This window comes from Aphelocoma coerulescens, assembly GCF_041296385.1.
Source record: "Aphelocoma coerulescens isolate FSJ_1873_10779 chromosome W unlocalized genomic scaffold, UR_Acoe_1.0 ChrW_unloc_scaf_1, whole genome shotgun sequence".
Classification (NCBI taxonomy): Eukaryota; Metazoa; Chordata; class Aves; order Passeriformes; family Corvidae; genus Aphelocoma; species Aphelocoma coerulescens.
The window spans coordinates 17,802,577-17,823,547 of record NW_027184080.1 but is presented as its reverse complement, the minus strand read 5'-3'; the positions used below and the strand labels follow the sequence as shown (position 1 = coordinate 17,823,547).

The 20,971-nt window shown below is 46.1% G+C and overlaps 1 protein-coding gene across 1 annotated transcript in view; it reads left to right on the top strand.

Annotated features, from left to right (window-relative positions):
* The window catches only part of LOC138102765 (F-BAR domain only protein 2-like), a 257,438-nt gene that overhangs the window by 65,889 nt on the left and 170,578 nt on the right, over positions 1-20,971 (top strand). The window contains exons 3-5 of the mRNA XM_069000522.1: positions 7,877-7,951; positions 11,505-11,646; positions 11,732-11,884. Of these exons, the coding sequence (XP_068856623.1) occupies positions 7,877-7,951; positions 11,505-11,646; positions 11,732-11,884 (370 nt within the window). The remainder of the gene's footprint in view (positions 1-7,876; positions 7,952-11,504; positions 11,647-11,731; positions 11,885-20,971) is intronic.

Here is a 20,971-nt window from a genome sequence, read left to right as displayed (position 1 = left end):
TTCCACGGAGGCCCCGGAAGTGGACCCACATCGACCCAGCTCCTCGGAGCAGGAGAGAGACCATACCTACAGAAGGACTCTGAAATCTTCCCAGGTTTCTCTCCACAGCAAGAGGTTTCATTATTTAGCATTATTATCCTTTTCCTGTGTGTTTGTAAAATAAATAGCTTTTTATCTCTTTCACTTTCCTCTGAGGAAAATTTCTTTTTTTCCCAAACCTGGTGGGGGAGGGCTGGTTGTAACCTGCCTTCTATCAGAGGATATTTTTCTTCCAAATTTGTCCAAACTGGCACAAGCAGATGTCTTGGGGTGATTTTATGATGATGCTTTATTCCCTAACTGTCTGCTTTATGCCCAGAAAACAACTTCTGTAGCTTTAAGATGGACCCAGGGTTTGGGGCGGGGAGCCTTGAGCTCCTGCACGGGCTCTGTTCAATCTCCCTCTCTCTGGGTGCTCCGGACAGCATGGATGGGAATGCTACATTGTTCCTTTTGATGGATTGGGTTTTTTGCTAGTGTGAAGCAAAATGTTTTTTTCCCCTCCCACTAGCCTGGAGGCTGTACGGGGAATCCTCTCAGCAGTTTTTTTTGGGTTTTTTTCCTTGAACTGTTTTGGCTTGGCTTTTTTTTTCTTTGGCCCGTCCGGGAAGCTGGCGGAACTGCCCTGAACCTGAGACCTCGGAGAAGCTGAACCAACATCAGAAAGGACATTAAAATCCACCAACTTCAGCTGCTGCAAGGAGTAGACCCATGCCAGAAATCCAAAAGGTTCCCAGCTGCTGTGAACTCTTTTCTCCCCGCTTCCCAGAGACAAAGACCGGCAGCCGCCATCTTTGCCTCTCGGCCATGCGTCGAGGGGGAGGTTGGGGTGTAAGGTTCAATTTTTTTTCTTTTTCTTTTTTCTGTGCCTTGTGGGCACCCTTTTTTTTTTGTTAATAAACAGGTTTTTTTCACTTTCACCCCCTGGTATCCATCTGCCTCATTGGCAGAAGAAAAGGGAGTTATTGAAGCCCTTTCCCTCTAGAGGAAATGCTCATTCCAGGGCATTTCCTCCTGAAATTTGTCTCCAAAACCAAGCCAGCAGAGAAGATAATCTGAATCCTCCTGAAGGCTGGTTTTGCCATAAAGCAAAGTGAGGTCCAGGGACCTGCCCAGGAAATTCAGTTTTTAGGAGTAAAATGGCAAGATGGAGATCATCAGATTCCAATGGATGTGGTCAACAAAACAGCAGCTGTGTTCCCACTGACCAGCAAGAAGGAAACACCGGTTTTCCTAGGCACTGTGGGTTTTTGGATAATGCATATTCCAGATTACAGTCAGATTGTAATCCCTCTATCATGTGTATTGGAAGTTAAGATTTTTCCTTTTTTTTTCCTTTTCTTTCTCTCAGTGAATTTTGTCCCATTTGTTGCCTAAGAGATTGGAACGACCGATGCTTAAGAGACAAAATAAGTGGCCAAGGTGGGGGGAAGGGGGCAGCTGGCTGCAGCCTCTTAGCTGGAAGGCTTTCTCTTGGGAAGTGCAGAGATACCACAAGATTTCGGCTGGGGAATCAGGGGGCTGGGCTCAGCTCCTCACTCTCTCATTCTCGGGACTGAAGTGGAGAGATGCGAGTTTGGTGCCAGACTGTTGCTGCCCAGAATCCGGTGCCACTGAGGAGTTGTCATCCTGCACGGTTTCTACTTGCTGGGGGTGAGCTTCCTCTCACAAGAGCAGCTGTTGAACTGGGACCTTTCCAACACCCGACCTCACTGGGAAGGGGCATGCGGCAGCTGCTTGCAGAAGCCCAGATGCCACTGCCCAGCCCCGCTGCTTTTCTGCTACTGCTTTGGGTTTTTCACTACACTTTGACACCCCGTGTCCGCCCAATCCCCTGCGGCTCCTGCTACAGCCGCGGAGTTTCTGCTACATTTTGTTTGTCACCCTGGGCCCTGCTTGCCTCTGCCGTTCTAGCTTGCTGCTCCAAGGTTCCTGCTGCAGTCTATTTCGCCATCCAGAGGGGCACTGGGACTGGCTGCCCCCGTGAGTTTGTAAAGGAAGCCCCTTTTTTATCTCTCCTGCCAGCTGAGCCACCATTAACCACGTGGAGAGAGGTGGCTGAGCTCACGCCATAGCGCCTCCTGTAGCCGCAGGGGAATCATAGCACTTGCCCTGCCCACCGGGAGCCTGCCAGGGCCCCTGCCAGCTGTGACCATAACTACACCAAAGGGGAAAGTGCTTGACAGCTGAGAGAAGGCTCTTATTGGGTTCCTGGTTTTCTTTGTTGTGGCTGCTGTTGTTGTTTGTTTGCCCTGTCATATATATAATCTAGTAAAGAACTGTTGGGGTTTAGGATTCTTCCTTTTGTTTTTTTCTCTCAGGGAATTTTCTCCCATATGTGTTGCTAGAAGACAATAACAACCGGGTACTTAAGAGAGACAAAAGAAGTTGCCACAGCTCAGGAGAGGGGTGGCAGCTGGCTACTTTCTCTCTTTACCTGGGGGTTTCTCTGGGAAGCACAGAGATACTGAGAGAATTGGGCTGGGGAAAAGGGGTTGCGTGCAGCTCCTAGCTCTCTTCTTGTGCTTTCATCATTCAGAGGGGAGAGAGCCTATGGTCACTGTGGGGAGAATTCGTCACCACTGCGGAGTTCTGTCTCCTGCTGCCTTTCTTCTACCGTGAGTGGAGCTCTGCTCGTAAGAGAGGCCGTTGCACTGGGACCTTATTAATACCCTGCCTCACCAAACAGGGGATCCCTCACCATCTGCTCAGGTGTCTCAGGGGAAACCCCAGGATCCCGCCCCCCCCCCCCCCCCCGCCATGTTTGGGAGCCAGGCTGCCACTGCCCAGCCCCCGCCATTTCTTTGCCACTGCTCCAGTTTTTCTGCTACATTGTAGTCCCCCCAACCCTCGCCTGCCAGGATGTCCCGTGGTTCCAGCTACAGCTGCGGACTTTGTGATACATCTTATCTGCCACCCTGGGATTTTGCTCATTCCTGCTGTTCCAGCTCGCTGCTTCTGAGGGTCCTGCTGGGGCACCAGGATTGACTGCCTCTGGGGGTTTGTAAAGCAAGCTTTTTTCCCATCCCTTCCTGTCTCGGTCAAGCTGCCATTAGCCACGTGGTCTCCAAGCTCACACAGGAGCTCCCCCTGCAGCCGCAGGGGAATCATCGCACTTGCCCTGCCCACCAGGAGCCCGCCAGCACCCCTGCCGGCTGTGGCCATAACTACACCAAAAGGGAAATTGCTTAAAGAGCAGGGAAGAGACTGTTTATTGGGTTTTCTGGTTTTTTTTTCCTTTTGTTTTTTGTTGCTACCATTGTTGTTGTTTGTTTGCCTTGTTATATGCATACATACTAGTAAAGAACTGTTATTCCTTTTCCCATATCTTTGCCTGAAAGCCCCATAATTTCAAAGTTATAATAATTTGGAGGGAGCGGGGTCATATTGTCCATTCCAAGGGAGGTTATTGCCTTCCTTGGCAGACACCTGTCCTTCAAACCAGGAGAATATTACATGAAAGAAGAATGATTTTGAGTTGGACTCTGAACAACAACAAGCTTTTGAACAAATTAAACAGGAGATTGTTCATGCAGTAGCCCTTGGGCCAGTCAGGACAGGACAAGATGTGAAAAATGTGCTCTACACTGCAGCGAGGGAGAATAGTCCTTCCTGGAGCCTCTGGCAAAGAGTACCTGGGAAGACTTGAGGACAACCCCTGGGATTCTGGAGTCCAGGATAGAAAGGATCTGAGGCCTGCTACACCCCAACTGAAAAGGAGATCCCGAAAGCTTATGAAGGGGTTTGAGCTGCCTCAGAAGTGATTGGCACTGAAGCACAGCTCCTCCTGGCACCTTGACTGCCAGTGCTGGGCTGGATGTTCAAAGGAAAGGTCCCTTCCACACGTGCCACTGATGCCACATGGAGCAAGTGGATTACTCTGATCACACAGTGTGCTCGGATGGGAAATTCCAGTCACCCAGGGATCTTGGAGATCATCATGAACTGGGTTGAAGGCGAAAATTTTGGACTCATATCAGAAGAGGAAGAGGAGCAGGTGACACATGCTGAGGAGGCCCCACCATACAACCAGCTACCAGAAAACGAAAAGCGATATGCTCTCTTCACTGATGGTTCCTGCTATATATTGTAAGGATACATCAAAAAAGGAAAGCTGCCATATGGAGTCCTACACGATGACTCATAGAAGCTATTGAGGGACAAGGTGGATCAAGTAACGTTGCAGAGCTGAAAGATGTCCAGCTGTCTTTAGATATCGCTGAAAGAGAGAAGTGGCCAACACTACATTGACTCCTGGATGGTAGCAAACCCTCTTCGGGGGTGGCTGGAAGAATGGAAAAAGACCAATTGGCAGCATAGAGGGAAATCCATCAGGGCTGCTGAATTCTGGCAAGAACTCACTGCCCGGGTAGAGAAGTTAACTGTGAAAGTAAGTCATGTAGTTGCACACATACCTAAGAGTCAGGCTACTGAAGAACATCGCAGCAATGGCCAGGTTGATTAAGCTGCCAAGATTAAAGTTTTGCAGGTAGATCTTGATTGGCAACACAAGGGAGATTTATTTCTGGCTCGATGGGCCCATGACATCTCAGGTCATCAGAGAAGAGATGCAACATTGTCTTGGTTTGAAAGACAGGTGTCTGCTAAGGAAGGCAGAAGCCTCCCTTGGAATGGCAGATACAACCCCTTTCCCTCTGAGTTATTATAATTTTGAAATCAAGGGCTTTTAGGCAAAGATATGGGAAATAGGAATAACAGTTCTTTACTATTATATATCTATATGTGTATAACCAGTCAAACAAACAACAATAACTATGGCAGTAACAGCAAACAATCACAAACCCAGTCCCAGCCTTCTTGGCTGTCAGGCCCTTTCCCCTTGGGTGCAGTTCCGGTAGCAGCCGGCAGCAGCGCTGGCGGCTCCCGGTGAGAAGGGCAGGTGCGATGGTTCCCCCGTGGCTGCAGGGGGCGCTCCGGAGCGAGCTCGGGGAGCATGCAGCACTGGTGGCCTGGGATCCCGGGAAGGGATGGAACAAAGAAGCTTCACAAACCCCTGGGTAGCCAATCCCGGTGTCCGGCCGGACCCTCGGGAACAGCAGGCTGGAACAGCAGGGACGAGCACAAATCCTGGATGGCAGACGAGGTGTATCCAAACAGAGAACCCCCCCTGAGGGTCGGGGCAGGCAGGGTGAGCACGGCTACAACGTAGCGAAGGCTCGAAGCAGTGGCGGGGCAGGGCAGCCACAGCCCGGCTCCTAGCGGGGCAGGGAAGGTGGGCTTGGCATCCCAGGGCTGCTCCGGCAGAAAGAAAAATGGCCGAAGAACAAGCAGCTTCCCTCTCTGAATGCCAGACCGACTGACGACACACCCAGCTGAAACAAAAAGAGCAGCCAGGTCTTTTGTTCTTCTTAAGCACCTAGCCATTTGTTCCCCTAGCAACATGTATGGGGGGAAAATTCCTTTAACAGAAAAAAAACCCAAAAAAACCAGGGGAGCTCCTAATACCCCAACAAACATACAGATGGGCTCATTATTGAGAGGTGGACTTAACCATGGACACTATCTCCCAGGTTATCCATAACAGTGAAATGTGCTGCAATCAAGGAGGCTAAGCAGGTAAAACTCCTGTGGTATGGTGGATGATGGTCAAAATACGGGGAGGCCCTGCAGATTGATTATATCACACTCCTGCAAACCTGCCAAGGCAAGTGCTTTGTGCTGACAGTGGTGGAAACAACCACTGGATGTCTGGAGACATACCCTGTGCCTCACACCACTTCCCTGAACACCATCCTGGGCCTTGAAAAACCAGTCCTGTGGTGACATGGCAGCCCTGCAAGAATTGTCGGACAGTTGGACTCATTTCAAAAATAGCCTCATAGACACCTGGGCCAAAGGACATGGCACTGAGTGGGTGTATCACATTCTCTATCATGCACCAGCCTCTGGAAAAATTGAACAATGTAATTGACTGTTAAAAACCACATTGAAAGCAATGGGTGGTGGGACCTTCAAACACTCAGATTTACATTTAGCAAAGGTCACCTGGATAGTTAACACTGGAGGCTCTACCAATCAAGCTGGCCCTGCCCAATCAGAACCCTTACATACTGTAGAAGGAGATAACATCCCCATGGTGCATATGAGGAATGTGTTAGGAAAGACAGTTTGGATTAGTCCTGCCTCAAGCAAAGGCAAACCCATCTATGGGATTGTTTTTGCTCAAGGACCTGGGTGCACTTACTGGATAATGCAGAGGGACAGTGAAACATGTCAGGGTGATTTGACTTTCTGTGAGAACAGCCTGTAATGTTGAATTGCATATGTAATTCTGGTTTCTGTATGACACTGCCACTGTATGTTGTAAATACCATGGACAGTAAGTATGGACTACTCCAGTTATACCATCCATGGACTAAATGAACTCTACAATCTTGGGGGGATGATCAGTTACTACTGAAATCATACCTATGCCTGTGCATAGTTATGTGTGTGTGTATTTATATGTATATAGTTTAAAGGTATAAATCTGGGCATGATGTAGATGGTATAGAATAAGTGGTGGATAATGTTATGGTTTTAAAGCCAGGGGGTGGAGCTTTAGTGTTTAATATTTGATACCACCTACATCACTGCTGGGGGGTGTGGTTTCATCAGGGAAGGCTGAAGGCCAGAAGCTGGAAAGGGGCCATCTTGCCTGGCTCTCTCCAGGGAGAAGATATCGGGGGCAGCCCGGCAGACCTAGCCCCTCTTTGCTACTGTCAGTCCCTTTCCCATTCCTCTGAGCTACGGCTTTTGTGGTTTGCTGCTGGAGGACAGTGATGGTGAGCCCAAGATGCCACTCCAAGAAAAAAGAGTGGTGGTGGTGCGTAGTGGAGCCCAGACGAGCTGCGTGAAGCCCAAGCCACAACGAAGCCCAGCAGAGCTGAGTGGAGCCAAGCTGTAGCCACAGCCACAAACCAGCGCCACAGCTGCCACCGCCACAGGATTGGTCGCCATTTTTCCTTTCTTTGGAGATCATGTCAGGTGCTGTCTTTGGGTGATAAGGACAGTAGAACAGAACAGCATAGCCTTGCAGAAATAGATAAAGGATATAACTTAGGCAAACAGAAGTTATGCAAAACAACAACTCAAAAGCAGGGGTTGAGGAACAGCCACCTAAAAAGGACACCAAATGTTGAAGACAGACCCCAAAGAACCATATAAGGACTAAGAGGTGTGACTATGTAAAATAAAGTAATATATATACATCAAGTAAGTGGGGATAGCTAATGAATATGTAATCAGTGTGTATAATAACTCTGTTTACCTGACACTCGGGGCACTCAATTGGGGGAAGGATCCTCCGAGTAACCAGCACTGCAATAAAGAATGCCTGCCTTCGAATACTCAAAACTGTTAGAAAATTTCTCTCTGGCCTATTTCAGTATCATGGGGAGTGTTTTTATTTGTTCCCAGTGGTAAATTCCTTTTTTTGGGTAAGGCACCTTCTTTTTATGTATTTTTTTGTATCGATGTCATTGTTATTCGTGATTTTAGTAAATTGTTATTTTAACTTATAATCTCTCCCTATTGTCTCTTCATTGTCTGAGGGGGCTGGGGAAAGGGAGTGGCATATTTGGAGTTTAGTTTCCTCGTTGGTTGTGAAAGCCAGGACAAGCCCTTAGGTTTTATTTGTTTCTGTTCCCTGCAACCTTCTGTCGCAGTGTTCTTAGATTATTTTTTTGTACTTCTGTGGTTTTGCATATAGTTTTTGAGTGGAGTAATTTTCAGCTAAAATAAAAATTCCTATGCTTTGCATCTTTAGAGTGCCTATTCATTTTTCTTTAAATATCTTCAAAATTTCAATTATGCTTTTGATTGCTTTCTTTGACAGGGCTGCAATAGAGGAGGCATATTCAAGGTCAATGACAAAACTAGCCAAATCAGTGAGCAATTACACACAACTTGGGTAAGTGTGTAGAAGAAAGAAATAGTTAAACATGTTAAGCATCGAGTTTGATTCTATTTTATTGATGATGTTCAAGGTAGCATAACTTTTCTACCTTTAATGATTCTTAGTTTTTCAGTTACTGTGCAGCTATGCAAAATATCAAGCAGCTATGAAAAACAAGACTATAGTTCTTTATTCAGTTAAAAAAACCAAACAAACCAAAAAGCCCAACACCATGGAGGAATTGCCTGTTCCTCTGTGTTTAAGGCTGAGATTTTTTCCAGACATAATAAAGAATGTGATTTTCTATTCTGTGCTCCCAATCCTATGGTAATTAATTTGAAGAAAGAACATATGCTCTGCAAATGTCGCAGTGAATTTTTTTATTATTTCTACTTTTTCAAGTGTTTTCTCTGTCCTTGGACACATTAAGAATAAGAGATTTCAATAGATTTATTCCATAGATTAATTAAAATTTTATACACAGGATATGTTTTTTTAAAAACTGAATGTTAATGGATTTTTTTAATTAGAAATATTATGCCAACAGCTCAGACTTCTTACATGAGACCAAATATGATTTTTATTTGTAGTAATCACAGCTAGAAATGTGGAGAGCTTTCATCAGTGGATAATCTGATACTAGTTGTTGCTGTTCTTCAAAGGTTCTGTATCTTCATGTTAGTTATAACATCAGTGCTTTAAAGGCTATACATGGTATTGATTTTTCAGCAACATTGACCTGGAAATTGGAGTGTATCTTTAAAATAGCTGGAGAAGTCCATGCAGTATAGAAATCTGAATCTGAAGAATTACCTGTCCCTCACCTTCCTTTACCATATGGTTAATCCTGTGGCTGTAATGATGTAAGAACTGAAAACTTAATTAGCCAAGTAACTTTTGGGTTCTTTTCACTATTCAAGTATGAACCTAAAAATACCTATACATGTTACATTTTTTGAGTTTCTCTTGTATCATCTTTAGGAATATCATTTGTCATTATTGTGTTGCTGATGGAGAAGAATAAGTTAATTTTGCTGCATTTTACTCAATAGAGTCAACACAGGTAAAACATAGAACACTAAAAAATTAAGTAAGATGCCAAGTACATTTGAAACATTAAATAACATTTATAGCAGTTGCTGGGGTTTTTGCTTCAGTTTTAGGAACAGAGCTGAAATTCTGTAGACATATCAGTTACATTTTAGCACTATTTTCAGAAAAATATAGCCAACAAAGAAAAAACCCCACAGAATAATTAGGGTTGGAAGGGACCTCTGGAGATCATCCCATCCAACCCCCCTGCTAAGGCAGGGTCACCTAGAGCAGGTTACACAGGAACGCATCCAGGTAGATTTTGAATGTCTTGAGAGAAGGAGACTCCACGACCTCCCTGGGCAGCTTGTTCCAGTGCTCTGCCACTCTCAATGGAAAGAAGTTCTTCCTCATGTTGAGGTAGAACTTCTTGTGTTTTAGTTTATGGCTGTTGCTCCTTGTCCTGTCACTGGGAACCACTGAAATGAGTCTGGCACCATCCTCTTGGCACCTGACTTTGAGATATTTATATGTACTGCTGAGATGCCCTCTCAGTCTTCTCTAAACTAAACTGGCCCAGCTCCTTCAGTCTCTCCTAAGAGTGATGCTCCAGACCTCTCATCATATTCGTGGCCTCTGCTGGACCCTCTCCAGTAGTTCCTTGTCTTTCTTGTACTGAGGAGCCCAGAACTGGACACAGTACTCCAGGTGTGGCCTCACTAGGGCTGAGTAGAGGGGCCAGGATCACCTCCCTCACCCTGCTGGCCACACTCTTCCCAATGCACCCCATGATACCATTTTCCTTTCTGGCCACAAGGGCACACTGCCAGCTCATGGTCAACTTGTCATCCACCAAGACTCCCACGTCCTTCTCCACAGAGCTGCTCTCCAGTAGGTCAGCCCCTGACCTATACTAGTACTTGAGGTTATTCCTCCTCAGGTGCAGGATCCTACACTTGCCCTTGTTGAACCTCATTAGGTTTCTCCCCATCCAACTCTCCAGCCTATCAAGGTCTTGCTGAATGGCAGCACAGCCTTCAGGTGTATCAGCCACTCCCCCAGTTTTGTATCATCAGCAAACTTGCTGAGGGTACATTCTATCCCTTTGTCCAGGTCCTTGATAAGTTGAATAAGACTGGACCCAGTACTGATCCTTGGGGAACGCCACTGACTACAGGCCTCCAACTGGGTTCTACTCTGCTGATCGCAACCCTCTGAGCTCTGCCATTCAGCCAGTTCTTGATCCACCTCACTGTCCATTCATCTAACCTACAAGGATGTTATGGGAGACACTGTCAAAAGCCTTGCTGAAGTCAAGGTAGACAACATCTACTGCTCTCCCCTCATCAACCCATTCTGCCATGTCATCATAAAAGGCTGTCAGATTGGTCAAGCATGATTTCTCCTTGGTGAATCCATGCTGACTACTTCTGATGGTTTTCTTTTCTTCTACATGCTTGGAGATGACCTCCAGAATGATCTGTTCTATCACCTTTCCAGGGATGGAGGTGAGGCTGACTGGCCAGCAGTTTCCTAGGTCCTCCTTCTTCTTGCCCCTTTTGAAAATGGGAGTAACATTGGCCTTCCTCCAGTCATCGGGCACCTCTTCCATTCTCCATGATTTTTCAAAGATGATGTAGAGTGGCAGAGCAACAACATCTGCCAGCTCCCTCAGCAGCCATGGCTTCACCCCGTCAGGGCCCATGGATTTATGGCTGTTAAGTCTGTTTAACCGATCTCTAACCCAACCCTCTACGACCAGGGGGAAGTCTTCCTTTCTTGGGCCTTGTTTCACCTCCAAGGTATGGGATTCCTGAGGGCCGTCCTCAGCAGTAAAGACTGAGGCAAAGAGGCATGCAGTAATTCTGCCTTCTCTGTGTCTTCCATTGCCAGGACACCCACCTAATTCAGCAGCAGACCCACATTTTCCCTAATCTTCCTTTTGCTGCTGATGTTCTTTTAGAAGCCCTTCTTGTTGTCCTTGATATCTATCCCTTACCAGACTCAATTCCAAGTGGGCCTTGGCCTTCCTCACTTCATCCCTGCATACCCTGATGATGTTCCTATAGCCCTTCCATGTGGCCTGTCCCTTTTTCCACATCCCATAAAGTTCTTTCTTCCATTTGAGATTTGCTAGAAGCTCCCTGCTCATCCATGCAGGTGTCCTTCCCCTTTTGCCTGACTTCTTGCTCATGGGGATACACTGGTCTTGAACTTGGAGGAAGTGGTACTTAAATATTGACCAGTTCTCTTGGACTCCCTCCCTTCTCTAGAGCCCTATCCCATGCAATTCCTTGAAGCAGGTCCCTGAAGAAGTCGAGGTTAGCTCTCTGGAAGTTCAGGGTTCTAGTCCTGCTTACTGCTTTGCTTCCTCCATGCAGGATCCTGAGTTCCACCATCTCATGGTTGCTACAGCCAAGGCTGCCACCAACCTTCACATCTTCAACCAGTCCCTCCTGGTTAGTACAAGTCCAGATGTTAGTACAAATCCAGATGAGCATTAAATTTTTTATTATTTTTTGTCCCCTCAATCTAGGACATTTGCACCAGTTTGGGATGTTTTCAAAACCTCAACAGAAAAACTGGCAAGCTGTCACTTGGACCTCATGCGGAGATTACAAGAGCTAATAAAAGAAGTTAATAAGTATGGAGATGAACAAATCAAAACTTATAAAAAGGTTATTAATTATTTTTCTTATGCATGACCAATGACTTGACATAGTTAAAATGGTTTGTTTTTGACAAGTATGTGATATTTGGCAGACTAAAGAAGATGTTTCAGGAACATTACAAGCTGTGCAAAATATTCAAACTATCACTCAGGCCTTACAGAAATCAAAGGAAAACTACAATGCAAAGTTTGTGGAACAAGAACGTTTGAAAAAGGAAGGAGCAACACAGAGAGAAGTTGATAAGGTAGTTCTGTGTCATCTTAAATTTATTGTGTTGTCAATCTGTAACATTCACCTTGTACTAGTGAAATGCTCAAAAAGAACTAAAAGTCATTGTGGCTATTTCATAATGTGCATGATGCTTTGAATGCCTGGTTATGTTTTGTTTACACTTCCTTATCTGTTCTAAGTGCACTGCAGTTTTGATTCTTTATTTTGTACTTACCTGCATTATATGATAATTTTGTTCAGTGGCCTTTACAGAAATTGGATGTTTCACCTTCTGTTTTCAGATGCATTTTATTAAGTAAATATGCAAACATTCAATGCCTTTGTTAATGAATTAAGGAGTAGGAAGTTTTGTGTTGTCGCTTCAAGTGAGATAAAACAGCTAATTATACTAGTCTTTGAAGTCTATTTCATTGGGAAGAAAAACAAGTTAACATTACTTTCAGTGATAATTTAAGAGGTTCCAGTAACATGGACCAAACCCCCAAAGGATTGCATTTAGTACTCTCCTTGGGTCATGGGGGAGCTTGATCTATTTATAGAATCACAACATGTTTAAGGCTGGAAGAGACCTTAGAGAAGATTTGGATTCCCCATCCCTGGAAGTGTTCAAGGCCAGGTTGGATGGGGCTTGGAGCAATTGGGCCTAGTGGGAAGGTGTCCCTGCCCATGGCAGGAGGGTTGAAACTCGATGATCTTTAAGGTCCCTTCCAACCCAAACCATTCTATGACCTCTGGAGGTCATCTTGTCCAATCCTCCTGCTCAGGCAGGATCACCTAGAGCCCACTGCCCTGGACCGTGACTAGATGGCTTTTGAAAATCTCCAAGAATAGAGGTTCCATAATCTCCCTGGACAAACTGTTCCAGTGCTTGGTCACCCTTACATTAAAAAAAGTGTTTCCCGATGTTCAAGTGGAAGCTCTGGTGTCTCAGTCTGTGCCCATTGCCTCTGGTCCTGTCACTGAGCACCACTGAAAAGAGCCTGTCTCTCCTCTTTGCACCCTCCCTTCAGGTATTTACATGCATTGGCAAGATCTCCCCAGAGCCTTCTCTTCTCCAGGCTGAATAGCCCCAGCTCTCTCAGCTTTTCCTCATGGGAGAGATGCTCCAGTCACTTGATTATCTTTTTGGTCTGTTGCTGAACTCTCTCTAGTATGTCCATGTCTCTCTTTAAGTACATTAATAGCAAGAGGAGGTCTAAAGAAAACATTAGACTGATACTTGTTGAAGATGGTCATCTGACTAATAGGGATGAAGAAAAAGTGAAGGTATTCAGTGCTTCCCCCACCCCCCAGTCTTTAATAATACTGATGGGTGACTGGGCAGCCCAAGATCTGGGTCAGAGGACCAAGACTATGGGAACAGTGCCTTTCCATTTGTGGACACTGAAATTGTGAGGGACTAGCTGTATCAGCTGAATGTTCATAAGTCCACCGGGCCTGATGGGATTAATCTCAGAAGGAGCTAGTGGATGTTACAGCAGGACCCCTCTCCATCATCTACCAAAGGTCTGGGGAGTCTGAGGAGGTGCCCGCTCACCAGAAGCTAGTCAATATTATTCCAATTTACAAAAAAGACGAGAGGGAAGACCTAGGGATCAACAGACCTGTTAGTCTAACCTCAGTATCTGGAAAAAATATGGGAAGATTGTACTGAGTACTATTGAAAGGCGTTTAAAGGACAATGCAAGCATCAGGCACAGCCAACATGGGTTCACAAAGTGAAAGTTCTGTTTAACTAATTTGATCTCCTACAATAAGGTCACCCACCTAGTGGATAAAGGGAAGGTGGTAGATGTAGTTTTCCTGTGTGTAGTACAGGGACCTTATCTCCTCCCGAAGTATGTAGGGGTTTTATTTGGGCAGGACCAGGGCAGTTAGCAGATCCTCTGGTGTTAACCATCCAAGTGGCTTCTGTTAAATTTGCATCCCAATGCATCCATGCCTCATTGCCCAGTGGTTTCAACATAGTCTTAAACAGTCTCAATCTTTCCAGAGTGGGTGATAAGGGATGTGATATATCTACTCAATACCATGTTTCTTTGCCCAGGAGTTTATGCGTTTTTTTCAGAAATGAGGCCCATAGTCTGATTCAATTCTGAGGTACCATGTCACCACAAAATGTGCCTTACAAGACCTGAGATGGTGTTTTGGGCAGTGGCATGGTTTACAAGGTGTGTTTCCAGCCAACCAGTAGCTGCCTCCACCATGGTGAGTATGTAGCTCTTGCCTTGGCATGTTCATGGCAGTGGTCCAATATAGTCAATTTGCTAGGCCTTGCCATATGGGAAACCCAGCCACTGCGCTGTATTCCAGGGAGATTTCACTCGCGTGATTTGCTTGATTGCAGCACATTTCACATTTCTGAATAACCTGTGTGATGGCCTCCATGGTCAGGTCCACCCCTCGATCTCTAGCCCATCTGTATGTTGCATCCCTTCCTACATGTCCTGATGTTTAATGGGCCCATCAGGCTATAAATAGCTCACCCTTCTGCTCCCAGTCTAAGTCTACCTGACCTATTCCAATCTTGGCAGCCTTATCTACCTGTTCATTGTTCTGATGTTCTTCAGTGGTACGACTTTTGGGCACCTGAGCATCTACATGACATACCTTCAGAGCCATGTTTTCTACCCATGCAGCAATGTCCTGCCACAAGGCAGCAGCCCAGATGGGTTTACTTTTGCACTGCCAATTGGTCTTCTTCCACTGCAGCAGCCACCCCCATGGGGCATTAGCGACCATCCAGGAGCCAGTAGAGTGTACAAGCCACTTTTGTCATTCAGCAATCTCTAGGGCTAGTTGGATGGCTTTCACTTCTGCAAACTGACTCCACACAGCAGCTTTCCACCTCTGATGGTTTCCTACCACATGACAAGATGCATCAGTAAATAGAGCATAGCCTCTTTTGTCTTCCAATAACTTGCTATATGGTGGTGCTTCTAGGACACGAGCCACCTCCTTAGGCAATGCTCCAAAATCTCTGCCTTCTGGCTGGTCCATAATCTCTTACAGGATTCCCAGGCTGTTGGGTTTTCCCAGTCAAGCTTGCTGCATGATCAATGATACCCACTTACTCCATGAAATGCTGGTTGCTCGATGTGCCAAGCGGATGTTTCCTTTGAACACCCAGTGTAGCATGTGCAGTCGCAGTGCCAAGAGGAGACATGCTTCTGTCCCAACAACTTCTGAGGTGGCTTGAACCCCCTCATAGGCTAATATCTCTTTCAGTTGAAGTGTACTGGGATTCTGATCCTTAAAACCCCTGATCTAAAACCTTAATGGTCGACCTTGGGTTTTTCCTGATGTTCTTTGACAGAGACTCCAGGTGAGACCATGCTCCCCAGCTGCAGTGTAGAGTATAATTTGCATGGCTGGTCCTGTCCGAACAGGCTCAAGAGCTACGGCACAAGCTATTTTCTGTTCGATCTACTCAAAGGCCTGTTGTTGCTCAGGGTCGCACTCAAAATGGTTCTTCTTCCAGGTCACTCAATAGAGGGTGCTCACAAGATGGCTATAACCTGGAATATGCATTCTCCAGTACCCCACAAGGCCTAGGAAAGCTTGTGTTTCCTTCATGTTAGCTGGTGGAGACCTAGTTGCTATCTCATTGACCACATCCATAGGGACATGACAATGTCCATCCTGCCATTTTATTCCCTAAAAATGGATCTCCTATGGAGGTCCCTTGACCTTGCTTCTTGTTATGGTGAAACCAGCTTTCAGAAGAATCTGAATTATTCTTTTTCCATTCTCAAACACTTCTGATTTGTTGTCCCACACAATGATGTCACTGATATGTTGCAGATGTTCAGGGGCATCACCGTGTTCCAGTGCAGTCTGGATCAGTCCATGTCAGATGGTTGGGCTGTGTTTCCACCCTTGGGGCAGTCGATTCCAGGTGTATTGGACAGCCCTCCAAGTGAAAGCAAACTGGCCTGCATTCTGCTGCCAGAGGAATTGAGAAAAATGCATTAGTGATATCAATTGGGGCACCATTTGACTGCCTTTGACTCCAGCTCATACCGAAGTTGCAACATGTCCAGTATGGCAGCACTCAGGCGGCGTTACTTTTTTCGGGCCATGATAGTCTATTGTTAGTCTCCATTCTCCATTAGACTTTCCCATTGGCCATATGGGGCTATTAAAAAGCAAGTGAGTCTTCCTGATCACTCCTTGGCTCTCCAGTTGATGGATCAGCTCATGGATAGGAGCCAGAGAGTCTCAGTTGGTGCAATATTGCCAGTACACTGGCCTGGTAGCAATTGACACCTGCTATTTTTCTGCTTGCAACAATCCCACAATGAAGGGATCTTCTGAGAGGCCAGGCAGGGTAGATAACTGTTTGATCTTCTCTGTATTTACAGTAGCTACACCAAAAACACATTGATACCCCTTTGGATCCCTGAAGTACCCTCTCCTGAGGTAGTTGATGTCAAGGATACAAGGGGCCTCTGGGCCAGTCACAATGGGGTTCTTTTTCCATTTGTCCCCTGTTAAACTCCCCTCAGCCTCCAATACAGACAACTTCTGGCATCCCCTTGTCACTTCAGAGATCCAGATGGGTTCTACACTCCAGTGCCTTGATGGCATCAGTGTGCACTGTGCACCAGTATGTTGCCTTTTTGAGCCCTAAAATCAAGAGCCAAACAAGGTTAGGTGATAAAATGCAGTTACCATTTTAATGAAGGTCCCTCCAGGTGCAAAACTTGCTTAAATACAAGCTGAAAATACGCCGAAGATGCACACGTGACATAGGGCACATACAGTTTTTTAAGTTTAGTAAATTAGCATAATTGACAAGAATCCCCAATTAGAAACACAGGTGATGAAGTAATTCCCCCTCTTGGTTTGACCCCTTCTGAAGCCCCTCTTCCTTGCTGGTTGTTTATGGGAGTGTGTCTTGGGAAGGTGTCTTGTCCTTGATTCCCATAAGAACTGAGATTAGAACTGGCCCTCAGGAATTTGTTTGTCTAATAGGAAAAGTACTAAGGTTAGGAAACTATATAACTATATAACTATATAACTATATAATAACAGTCTACAGAGCTACAAATATATATGAAGAATATATAAAAAGCAAAAATCATTTTGACATTAGTATCTACTAAAGCTTTACACTTCTGTGGATCTGATGTGCCAGGCCATTGAATCCACACAGTCCAGTATGCCCCGTCATCCCTTTCCTCCTCCTGGCAGAAGACAGGGACCCTCTATTCCTGTTCCTGGTCAGAGTATTCACTGTCTAACCCTTGCAGTGTCAGACCGGAAGTCCCCTCACCAGGATCAAAGGAGGTAATTTCTCTTCTTTTATGTCTGGGAGATTGCTGATTGCCTTTTTGTCTCTCTGGGGCAACTACACTGAAAGCCTTCTTGGGTGATCCCTTCTCAACAGCTCTCTTCAGTTCATGAACATGGGCTTCCAGCTTTAAGGTGGGTTCACCATCCTATTTCTTCATGTCCTCCCCTTGGTCATGCAGAAAGAGCCAGAGTTTACCACATGGCCTGCACTTGGGGCTTCCTTTCCCTCTAGCCAGGGCAGAAGTGGAGTGATTTCTTGGGGTGCCCCTGACAGCTGAGGTGCTTGCCCAGGGGGATGAGGAAGGAGAGAGATTTTCTTCAAAGTTTTGGAGCCTGGAAGACTCTCTGCAGTTGGCATATCCATTTGTGGGTAATACATTGCTGCCAAGCTACTGGAATATGATGCTGAGGCACTTTGAATCACCTTCCTCCACATGGCCATTGTGCAAGGACCATCCTCTGGGTCTTTAGAGACATTAAAATTTTTTAGATCACTACAGATGACTTCCAGCACTGCTAATTCTCTCAAGTACTGGATACCTTCATCTGCAGTGGTCCACTTTCCTGGGGAGTTCGCAAGATCTTCCTTAAATGGATATCTTTCCCTCATGCTTGAGAGGAGCCATCTCCAGAGACTGCAAATTACTGCCTCCTTTCCAATTCTGCTCTCAATTCCCCAGTCTCTAGCAAGGGATCCCAGCTGTTTGGCTTCATGACCTTCCAGTTGCTGACTGTCAGCCCCATTATCCCAGCATTGAAGCAGCCAGGCAGAAATCTGCTCACCTGGCTGGTGGCTGTTATCTTGCTGCATGTCTCAAAGTTCTGATGAGGTTAGGAACTGAGTAACCACTGTTTCCTGTTTGAATTGTCTCACTCCTTTCTTCAGTTTCTTTGTTGAAGGACTGGCTTTGTGATCAGACCATTCCTTTCCTCATTCTTTTTCTTCTTCTTCTTCCTCTTCTTCCTCCTCTTCCTACCCATCTTCCTCCTCCTCCCCCTCCCCCTTTCTAATCAATGATATTGACCTCTCCTGGTTCACCTTTTCTTTTTCACTACTGGGGCAATTACTGTAGTTGCTGTGGTTTGAGTCCCTGTCTCAGCTAGTGTCCACAAATGCAGTTTTGGTTCCTGCCTCAACTACAGTTCTCTAAGAGTACTGAGTTGTGGCTCCATAGGCACAGGCCAGGCCCTAGTACAGGACGAGAAGCTGCTGGTTTTCATTGGGGTGGGCAAGGCACCCTGTCAGTTTGCCAGGGTTCATTGCCTGTTCAGGTGTAAAGTCCCAGGTAATGGGAGGTGATAACTGCCCTAGGAAACAGCACAAATCCTTCCGCACACTCTGCCACCCAGGAACTGGATGCTTCAGGGCACATTTCAGTATCGCCTCACTGAAGAGTCATCTTCTCTTACACCAGGGTGACACCAGATTCCACAAACATTGTAATATGCCAACAATGTTTATTAGTAGTATTAAACAGGTCATGTAAGGGTGAACAAGGACCTCTGGAGCCTGCATAATAAAATCATCCACATCAGTCTCAGGTAGGGAGAGGGAGATGTATTCCCTCATCTTTTCCACAAGCTAGTTCCCACAGCACAACAAGGCCGTCAATGCCAGGGCAAAGCACAGAACCATTGTTTGTATTAACATGTTCCCAAACTCAGCAAAATAAAGAGATAAGTGGTGCAGCTGACAAACTCCATGTCCCACACAGGAGCTTGTTACTCAATAACTACTATTTACTATAGCATGCAATATATATATGTGGATACAAAAATGCTGTTAGCAAGGATTTTCCTGCTTCTTCTAAACCATGGGATACTTTTCTCTCACATGGAAGATAATAGCAGAAGTTCTGTAAACTAAGAATACCTGCGACCTTGTAAAAGTGTTGTTTATAGTACAGTAGAAAAATATTTTGACAATGGATGTTTTAGGATTTTAGCCAATCACCCCAAGGGGTGGCTGATCCTTTGTCCAATTAGACTATGAAGAAAAAAGTCTATAAAAGAGTTTGTAAAATAAATAAATCAATCTTGCTGCACAATTCCTGCCTGCTGGATCTTCTCTCCTCCTCCCTACGGCTGCGGGACACGGTAATATTTTACAGCATTAATATATATATATAACTGCCTTTGTCTCACCTTACCCTGGATGCCACAAGGACTGTGGTTGGTTGACTTTGGCTGGATGCCAGGTGCCCAGCAAGCTGCTCTATCACTCCCCTCCTCAGCTAGGGGAGGGGGAGAAAATATAGCAAAAGGTTGTATGTCAAAATAAGGAAAGGGGGAGATCACTCATCAATTACAGTCACAGGCAAAACAGACTCGACTTGAGGAAATTAATTGAATTTATTACCAGTCAAATCAGAGCAGGATAATGAGAAGTAAAACAATTTCTAAAAACACCTTTTCCCCACTGGGCTTAACTTAGTTCCCAATTCTCTCCTTCTGCCTTGCCAGCGGCACAGCGGGATAGGGAAAGGGGGTTATAGTCAGTTCATTACGTTGTTTCTGCTTCTTCCTCAGGGAGAGGATTCCTTACCCCACTTCAGTGTGGGGTCCCTCTCACAGGAGATAGTCCTCAATGAACTTCTTCCCACAGGCTGCAGGTTTTCATGAATTGCTCCAACATAGGTCACTTTCCATGGTATGCAGTCCATCAGGAACAGTCTGCTCCAGCGTAAGCCCCCCATGGGGCCACAGGTCCTGTGGGGAGCCTGCTTCAGTGTGAGCTTCCCACAGGGTGACAGCCACCTTCAGGCATCCACCTGCTCTGGTGAGTCTCCTCCGCAGGTGGATCTCTGCTCCTTCGTGAACCTCCATGGGCTGCAGGGGCACAGCTGCTTCACCATGGTCTGCACCACAGGCTGCAGGGGAATCTTTGCTCTGGCTCCTGGAGCACCTCCTCCCACTCCTTCTCCAGTGACCTCGATGTCTGCAGAGCTGTTCCTCTCACATATTGTCACTCTGTTCTTCTCTGGCTGCAATTACTTCTGTGGCATATTTTTTTTTCCTTCTTAAATATGTTACCCCAGAGGGGTTACTACCAAGGCTTGGCCTTGGCCAGCAGGGGGTCTGTCTTGGAGCTGGCTGGCATTGGCTCTGTCAGACGTGGGGGAAGCTTCCAGCAGCTTCTCACAGAAGCCACCCCTGTAGCCCCTCCACTACCAAAACCTTGCCATGCAAACCTAATACTCCCTCGCAGCATCCTTCTGGACAAGTTGTCCAAGTGTGGGATGAGCAGGTTCATGACGCACTGGGTGAAGAACTGTCTGAAGGGCAGGGCTCAAAGGGTTGCAGTGAGTGACACTACATCTGGCTGGTGACCGGTCACTAGCAGTGTTCCTCAGGGCTCAATTTAGGGCCAGTTCTGTTCAATATATTTATCAATGATCTGCAGGCAGGAGTTGTATGCACCATTAGCAGGTTTGCTGATGATACCAAACTGGGAAATGCTGTTGACTCTCTTGAGGGACAAGAGGCCTTGCAGAGGGATCTGGATAGATTGGAGCATTGTGCTATGATTAATGGAATGAAATTTAACAAGTCAAAATGACGGATTCTGCACCTGAGATAGCGAAATGCTGGGCACAAGTATAAATTGGGAGAGGAGTGGCTGGAGAGCAGCCCTGCAGAAAGGGATCTGGGGGTGCTGGTTAGCAGCAGGCTTAGTATGAGTCAGCAGTGAGCCCTGGCAGCCAAGAGGGCAAACTGTGTTCTTGGGTGCATCAAACACAATAATAACAGCCAGTCAAGAGGGGATTATCCCACTGTATTCAGTGCTGGTGTGGCCCCACCT